Consider the following 8,679-nt stretch of genomic DNA (forward strand, 5'->3'; position numbering starts at 1 on the left):
CAGCACCAGCCGCAAAGCCAGCGCCCGTGGCCCGGATAGTGAACCCAGCCACGAGAGGCAGGAAGGCCGCGCTCAAGTCGCACGCCGCCGGGCAGGCGCCGCAGCCCGTCCTCCCCGCAAACACCGCGCTGTATCCCGCGGGAGCCACCGTGGTCTACGTCGAGCGGGCGCCCCCTCTTCCGGAAGCCGCGCCGCCCCCGCCCCCGCCCAAGCCGGCGGTCAAGAAGATGACCTTCCCTGGCTTTGCGCCCGCCAGGCAGAGCGGTCCGTGGAGCAGGGAGGCGTTTGACCTCCTGGAGAAGCCGAGACCGGTATGATTCGACATGGCTTGGCCTGCGGCGTGGCTACAGATGGTATTCGTGGAGTTTCGGGCAGCCTTTGAATTGCATGGCGTTCTTACATAAGACTTGTTTAGATCTGTGTTTGGCTGATAGCGTTTGCTTGTACAAGATAGATAGGCTAGAGCTTCTGAGCCTCGATGAATGACCATCACAAAATGATTCTACACCTCGAGACGGCCCTACAGTGATCAGTAGAGGTCCCTTTCCTAGGCAAACACCAGCGATCGAGCACATTTCTTATAGGACCTCAATCACAGACTTGCGAGATCTTAGTCATATAAGTGAGTATATGTGAGATTTGATTTTTTTTTTCTCCCTATCCTAACATAATAAAATAGTTCCCAGGCTGTCTTCGTTCCGTGAGACAGCATCAAACGATAGGATGCCTTCCAAGAATGCCATGCCAGAGATATCACTACCTCTGGACTTTTTTTCATTTCCCGAACCGTGAGCGAAAGTGTGGCAGGCGCAATGCTTGTTGCGCAGAAGAAGAAGAAGACGAAATAGGTTCATGATATATCAATACAAAAAGCCATACTTTGCAAAGGGGTTTGCCAGAGCCCAGTTGTCCCAAGTCTATACAGTGCTGGTGCGAATAAAGGGGGTATCACGAGAAAATGCAAGCGAATGATCTTGCTCCGTGTGCTGATGATAGGTGCTATGTTATGCTCACCAAATTTGGGCAAGCAATAAACGGTGTTCGTATCGTGTCCTTGAAGAAACATGTCGTAGTTTTTTGTTGCAGAAAACGCCGAGTAGATGCATGATTTTTGCCTTGAAGTGTATTAACACACAAGATGGTAGCAGCGCCATCGATGGTCGGCTCCGTCATGATGAAAATCAGAAAGTAACGGGGCCCAGCTCCACTGCGGGCGATGTGGCGCCCTCTCTGCGACGGCGCTCTGCCTCATTCCGGACTGCCCGAGCAATCTCCTCGGCCTCCCGTTCCGCATCGGGCCCGGAAACAGCGCGCCCTAACGTCAAGTAGGAGTCACCGCCTTCGAGATCCATTGGCGTAACTGGTCCGGGGCTACCCAAGGGCAAGAGGCGCGGTGATGTCGGCTTCTGGCCCATGGACTTGTTCAGGCTGATGTTGCCCACGGACATTCCGTGTATCGAGGAGTTCACTATCTTGGAACCGCCGCGCTTGCCCATCAGTTGCCTCGCAGCCAAGGTGGCTTGTGCGACCATATCGCGCTGATACTGTTGTAACCTGCGCTTGGCCTCGGAGTCGGAGCGGGCGTGTGATGAGTCGGATCGATACTTGGGAACCTGGGTGTCTGACTTGACAGATGCAGCGGTGGGAGCACTGGTCGGCGGCCGCAAGTGTTGCGATTTGTTTGGGGTCGGGTTCTGGCCGGGATTTCTAGACTCGTAATTCGAGGGGTAGTATTTGCCTACGGGCATGGGGCTGTCGGCGTTCACTCCGATGGGAACATATGAAGTGACAGGTGTATGCGTCCTTGACTTGGATGAATTGACTGCATGGAGCATCGGATAGTGCGCGGCCGGATCCGACATTGCGGTTGGGAAGTTGGCAGCGTGGTCAACTGCCGGTCTGGTGTGTTCGGTGGCGAGGCTGTGAGACTGCTGTCGTGGGAGCTTCGCATCCGCATGGAAAGGATGAGGTCGATGCACCCGTCTATGAGGTTCTTCGTGGAGAGGAAAGTATCCGCTATAGGGTCAAGTTAGCAATTGCGCCGCCTCATCTTAGAAGCCCGTATCTTCCGATGCTTTCGCGTCAACCTAGAGAGCGCAGGCGGAAAGATGACATACCCAGGAAGGTCGCCTCGAGCGGAGACTGGTTCAGGCGGCGTGTAGACGGGCGCAGTGTTGATCTTGCGGACAGTCGATGGTAGGTCAATTGCGATAGGTTTGCTGTTATGGCGGTTTGAGTTGTCTGTGGGCAGAATTGGAATGTTGCCTGAAGATCGGGGCCGGTCGTCTGTCAGTAGGGTTTTGTTAGTCTCGGTCTCGCGGGTTACGTGTAGGCGATAGCGTCTTGCGTAGCGACGGTGATGACGCAAACGGTGCACTGGCACTCCCAGGTGCTGACAGTGACAGTGACAGTGACATTGACAGTGACAGCGGGCGATGGGCGGGCCACCCCAGCCCATTACGCAGTGCACTTGCTGTTGTCTTTTTACGGGATGGCGCCGTAACCGTCGGCTAACGGCACACACACGCAGAGACAGGGAAATTGGTATGGTGCCCTACAGGGTCTTAGGGTCTTTAGGCGTTGTGGTGACGATACGGTACCGTCCACCTCGCTCTTATCGGCGCAAGCCTGTTCGCGCGCGCTCCTCACCGCAGCGACGGCACAGCCATTGAGAATCCCTGACCAGGACCCCGAATGACCCCGCCGTCGTCACGAGCCGTTATTGGCTTGCATCGGCTTGGAATGAACTGCAGGGCAGCGTAATAATTGGCCGCTCTGGCGCCTCTTGTGGCAAGACTTGGGGAGGAATGCAAGCCACTCTTAGAGCGACTCTTATGCAGTACACGGCGACTATGTGACGACAACTCGACGCCAAAGCCGCAAGGAACAGGGGCTGACAGGAGGATTCTGGAAAACATGGAAGAAAGACAAGGGTTCAAGACTCGGTGAACGGTATGTGCTGTAGTCCATAGCAAAGAGAAGTTGCACGTACCGTGCCTGTACTGCTCATCAGACGGGGATGTGATGGAAATGGCGGGACCAGATGCGCCTGTTGATGACATTGTGGGCGGATTCTCAGTTATCGGCGTGTTGCCCTGGGACAAGACGAATTGGTCCTCAGACCTCACACTTGAGATGGATGACATTGACGAGCTCGAATTCGTCCGCCTGGCTATGTCGGGTCGCCTTGCCTTGGCCATGAATGAGCCCGGCTTGAATGACCGACTAAAGCTGGCCATGTTGCCGAGTTAGCCCTATGAAGGCTCGTCAAGACGTTGACGATATGTCGGCCTGGAGCTACCCATTTACATATATTAGCAGGTGTATTATAACAGAGAACTCAGCCACCACTCCACAACGTCGGATATACAGCCGAGCCTCACGATAAGGTTTCGCTTGTTTCGCGGATGGCTCGCCGATTCGAGAATGGAGTTGAAATCTGGCGGGGCAAAGGAACAGGTGGCCCAGCCATGCATAGCATGTGGCTCGAGAAACTCTAATACGATGACGAGACGGTTGCCACGAGGTATGCTATGTAGACAGAGCCACCCTGAACAATGCCATCGTCTCGGTAGTTGACGACCTCAAGGGATCCCTCGGAGTTCTTCGAGGCCGTGCACAAGGAGTTGGAGGGGGAAAGACACGGACACATACCTTGCTGGACGCTTCACTGGTGACGAAGACCAGACTGTCGAAATGCTTTGCGTGTGCAGAGACGCCAAGGGCAAGAAGCGATGGTGGTGTTCGATGTTGTATCGCGGGTTTCGATGGCGCTCAGATGTTGATGGTGCCGCGTGTATATCCACGTCCGCCTTCAACGGTCACCCTTCGTCTCTTTCTACTCGAAAAAGACGAAGGAGTGCTCAAAGGCATGCGGGCCTGCCCAGAAAGCTTGGCCGTTCTTGTTTGTCGTGTGTTACTCCTTCTTTCTTTATCGCACCTCCCACTGTGGTGCCTGCTCTCTCCTTCGGACGGACTGGCGCTTCTCTCCGGTGGCTTTGCGCTTTCAATCCTCTTCTCTCGTTGACTCTTGCTGTTTGTCCGTGTGTATTGCGGTCTGAACTGCTCTGTCTCAGAGAGATGTTGTCTAGTTTATGAAGATCAACAACCGAACTGTTTGGCGCCAGACCGATAAAGGTGCACAGTATTAACTTGCACCCTGGAGATACGTACCGCGCCAGATGCTATTGCGAGGCGAGAGAAGCACAGACGGCACGGGGTGGAGATGGGATCTTGGATGTTCAGGGAAGCCTGAAACGCGGACTCAGGGCAATATAATCCAATATGTATTATTCCCTCAGAGCCAGGAGCGGTTTGAACAAACTTCCCGACGATGTCTTTGGAATGAAACGGTCTGAGGAGAATCTGTTTGCTTCGGTAAGAAAGGTGCGGAATTTCAAGATGACAAACGGCCTCCCTCCTTTCTCCCTGAGACGACGGACAAACGAGCCAGCATTTGGTGAGATATACCTAACCTACCTACACCTACACCTGCCTACCATGTAACGCCGCCGGCCCCAGCCCCACCAACGGCGTCCCTTGTCAGAGACGGAGGCTGTTGATGGTCTCCTCCAGCGGCCACACACCCTGGCCTAGAGTGTGCTAATTCGGGCGAGTTACATGCCACTTGGCCAGACTTGCTAGGCGATCCCATCACACTGAGAATCTTAGGAGGAACGCCTAGGGGCCTATGCAAATTGCATCACACACTGGCTATGTACATTACATGGGCAGGACCCTCATTCTGGCACTTGTCTCTGCAGGGTCCGGCTGGAGGCAAGAGTCATTCTTTTGCCTCAAGCTGTCCACCATAAACAATCGAGGACTATGGGTGGAGGCTGGCCAAGCCTGACATTGGGTTGTTGGATTGACCCTCCTGTCCCCCTATACCCGCCCAGAGTGCCCACATAATCTCCCCTCCATTACGCTATGGAAAAGACGGGTAGATACAGTAGACTAAAGGCCCGTCTATGATGGAGGTATGGTTCGATGTCCCACTGGCTCTCGTTAAGACTTGGGGTTCTCGTCTTAGTTGCATCGACTAAGGACTGCCAGGCGGGTCAAGGCCATAGGATGTCGAATTCCACTCCCGTCTCGTTCTGACGGGCGACTCACCGGCTCAGTATCTTTTATCTCCTGGACATGGATGGGGGGTGTGTGCCCACGCGGCAATCGGCTCCCATCTTTTCCATTTGCGTGCTGGTGAGCGACGTGTTGATCACTGATGTCCTCCATGCCATCATGGCAAAACCATGGCAGGCTATGCAGGGCTATGGGAAACCTTGCCCGTTAGCACGGTCGGCAGGCAAACCATGGAATTCGCTTATCTCGCCAGGGTTGACTCAAGCAAGAGAAGCTCAGAGAAGGCAGAAAATACATGGCATTTGCTCATCGAGGTACTTCAATACTTCAGAAGGCTTACCATGTGTCTTTCTGCGAATATTCTCCATCCAGGAGGCCGCTGGCTCCAACTTGGTGCATAGAGGCAGAACGAGGGAATGGAGCATTGTTGTCGCATGGGATTCACGAGAGGTGGACCTCGTGTTGTGCCCGAGCGTCTATCCTAGTCTTGTGGCTTCAAATTGTTACGAGACATGTCTTTTCGACAAAAGTTCTGTGCAGCGCAACAGTACCAGCACAGAAGGGCAACCTGGGTAAGACGGCACTGCTAGCCCTCACCGTGGACGGCAGCGACGGCGTCCGAACCTTCACGCCAGGACCCTGGAATCTGGGAGCCTACAACGAAGTCTTGGCACCCAGAATGCTGTGAGGCGTTGCGATCGGATACTGTACGTGCATGTTCGCTGTTGATACTGTTGTCTGTTGAGGCAAAACTGTGTCCAATTATGTACCCACCCAACGTCGCTCCCTTTTGTTGTCCTTTCACCTTTCTCTGGTGGAGGTGCGGATAGAGGAGAGGGATTCTATTAGTCGTCGCAGCTTGCCAGGATTCATTTTAGGGGTCCACGTCTGCTGTGTGATTGCGTAGCATTCTTGTTGGCCAACGAATTGATTAGACTGCCCCTTGGGCAATCAATCTTCCATGTCTTCCAAGGGTCGCGGCAGTCTGACAGCGACAATCCCGTCATAAAGCCAGATGACATTGGAATGGAAAGGACTCAACCTGTAACCTTGCAAACAGGCAATGCGAGACAGTGATCGAAGTACGGTATATCCCATGCCGGTCTCCTATAGCTAGAATCATGGCCCGAAGAAGAGCGCCGCTCCCGTGCGCCATTGCACACGATCCTGACGGTAAAAGCCTAAAAGGTGAAGAGTGGCGTCCCCAAGTCTGCACAACTAACGTTGCACAATCTTAAGACAAGATTGACAGTTGCAATTCCTCCAAAGAATTGCAAAGCCGCCCGCAGCGCAGCACAGCGCCGCGAAAAGCAGTACCGCCGCCGGTCACATCTTGTGCTGCGTTGGGCCGTTGCCGATCGCGTTGATCGCTCGCTCCAGGGAGACCAAGTGCGTATCTTGCTGTGGGAACTTGGCGTTGGTCACAGCGGCCTGCCGTTGATCCCTCTGCGCCGGCCTGCGAATAGGAGAGGGCCGGCGTTGCAAAGTTTTGCTGTAACGGGCCTCCAGTCTGTTTCATCTTGTCTTCCGTTTCACATGCAAAGTCACGGATCAATGAGATTCTTTTCATCGTCGCTCTTTTCTTCGTCGCATGTCGCGATGAAAAGACCCTTATTCTGACTTGTCAGCTTTTGCACCCTTTTCTGCGAGACCCTTCAAAAGGGAGGGGGCTCTGTGTGCAGTAGGGGTCATCTCGCATCTGGTGGGGTTCTTTAGCCATTTTCATTGTGACGTCATGCCCTCCTGCACCCCGGACCAAATTCTACGCTGCTTCCTGCACCCTTAATGGCAAGACAGACAGACTCTCAAGGATCTCAAGTATCCCTAGGCCCAGTCACGACCTTGGAACACAGGACTGAATGGGAAGCTTGATAGTGAGATAACCGTCCAGGGAATGACTAGTGATTGGGTACATTTCATGATGGAAGCTAAAGAGATGCGGTGAACCCTAGATCCGAGCTTGCCTGTCGATCGTACGAGCCCAAAGCTTGGCCTGTGTGAATACGAAATGAGAATTCGAGGCATTCGTATTACAGCGTCAGGACCACAACATCTGGTTATAATAATACCAAGAGTTGATTGTACAATTCAAGATAGAAGATTATGAGTCGTGCTCATCATGATTGTGGCGGCTCCATCAGATGGCAGATTAAGCTCTGCCTGCTCGCGTAATGTCGCTGGGGTTTCCCTGTCTGAGCACTTTCAATCACCAGATGAGTGGAGTTAGGTAAGTCATCGACAGTTTATCAGAGCTGAAAATATGGGACTGGAACCGTGAAAAGTACGAATAATATTAGTTACTGCGTCTAAGGACGTTCTCTGTACACCGACGCCCGTCAGGATAAGCCCTTGACACTGAACACGCCCCTTTGCTAGGTATGGTATCACGAATGTAAAGGATGAGGTAAACGCCGTCCCTATCACCAAGCGCAAGCACGCCATTGTATGATCAGAGACAAATCAAAGCCACTGTCGCTCAAACGCCCAAAAAAAAAAACACTCCTTACGAGTGGATGTTGCCTTCTTCACCGTCCATCCATTTCCTTGGGCCGCTCTCTTCGCTACATTCACTGCTGAAGCTCCAGCACAGCCGGGAATCGCTCTTTAAACCTTCGCGCGGCCAGTGAATCGGGTGACGCGCTCGCGGTGTGTCCACCAGTAGCAGAAGTGGGCAATGGCGGAGATGAGCCAGAGAAGCGCATTGGTAAGGTCAATCCACACGGCGTTCTTCATGCGCTGGATGCCGCCGTTACCCTCGGGGTTCTCGTGGATGAACAGCTTGCCGAATGTACCAAACAGCGCGATCCAGAGTATGAAAATGATGACGTTCCAGATCCAGACGACGGCAAATCGCAGGATGAAGGGGATCAAGTAGAGTAGAGCGGTAGCCGCAGACAGCGCGCCGACAACCTCAGCGAAGATCTGCGTGACGTCCGTTAGCCCAATTTGTGCCATTTGCAATAGGAATGCATGCATGCTCAGACGTACCCATTTTGAGTCGGAATATTTACCACTGTTGTTGGCATGATGCAGGTCATAGCCATAGAGCCCGCAGACAACGATTGCGAGAATAAATTGACAGAAGTGGATGGCGGAGAAGAGCAAGTAGCTCACGGTGAAGCCAAGAAGGCCCATGATGGCGAGACTTTTTGGTGTAGTTGCTGCTGCTTGCGCGCGCGACGGCCTTGATTCTCTAGAGTGCTGCGCTGCGAAGACGATGCGACACCTGGGACGGGAAAAATTGTGCGATCGGATTGCCAAGAATCAGCAGGTGAAGAGAAGATTGGGCAGAAATGAAGCTTTATACAGAATCTGCTTGGAGGAGGGGGGATGTTGGAAACTTTAATGACGCGCCTGATCACATCCAAGTAAAACATGGAATGGGCAACTACCGGGGTGCTGAACTCAAAATGATGACGCACTTGGTGCAATGAATCTTAGCGACAGGGGTGGGCCCCCAAAACACTGTTGCATCGCAACTTCAGCGCTCATTGTCGATTGGCCGGAAGCAGTCGATTTCAAGCACCCAGTCACTAGGTATTAATTGGTCAATTGGCTCCTTCCCAGTCCTTTCTGCATCGTCCCTACCCGATCAGG

At 53.3% G+C, this 8,679-nt stretch overlaps 2 protein-coding genes across 2 annotated transcripts; both read right to left on the bottom strand.

Moving 5' to 3' along the window:
- Positions 1-1,181: 1,181 nt before the first annotated feature.
- Positions 1,182-1,862, bottom strand: UCRPA7_7456 (hypothetical protein; the record flags this gene model as incomplete). The annotated part of the gene is made up of 1 exon (XM_007919987.1): positions 1,182-1,862. The coding sequence occupies one exon, from the start codon at positions 1,860-1,862 to the stop codon at positions 1,182-1,184; it is 681 nt and encodes a 226-aa protein (XP_007918178.1).
- Positions 1,863-7,686: 5,824 nt separating this feature from the next.
- UCRPA7_7457 (hypothetical protein) lies at positions 7,687-8,217 on the bottom strand (the record flags this gene model as incomplete). The annotated part of the gene is made up of 2 exons (XM_007919988.1): positions 7,687-8,004; positions 8,071-8,217. The coding sequence occupies 2 exons, from the start codon at positions 8,215-8,217 to the stop codon at positions 7,687-7,689; spliced, it is 465 nt and encodes a 154-aa protein (XP_007918179.1).
- Positions 8,218-8,679: the final 462 nt, after the last annotated feature.

Source organism: Phaeoacremonium minimum, assembly GCF_000392275.1.
Source record: "Phaeoacremonium minimum UCRPA7 unplaced genomic scaffold PA7_03_scaffold_527, whole genome shotgun sequence".
Classification (NCBI taxonomy): Eukaryota; Fungi; Ascomycota; class Sordariomycetes; order Togniniales; family Togniniaceae; genus Phaeoacremonium; species Phaeoacremonium minimum.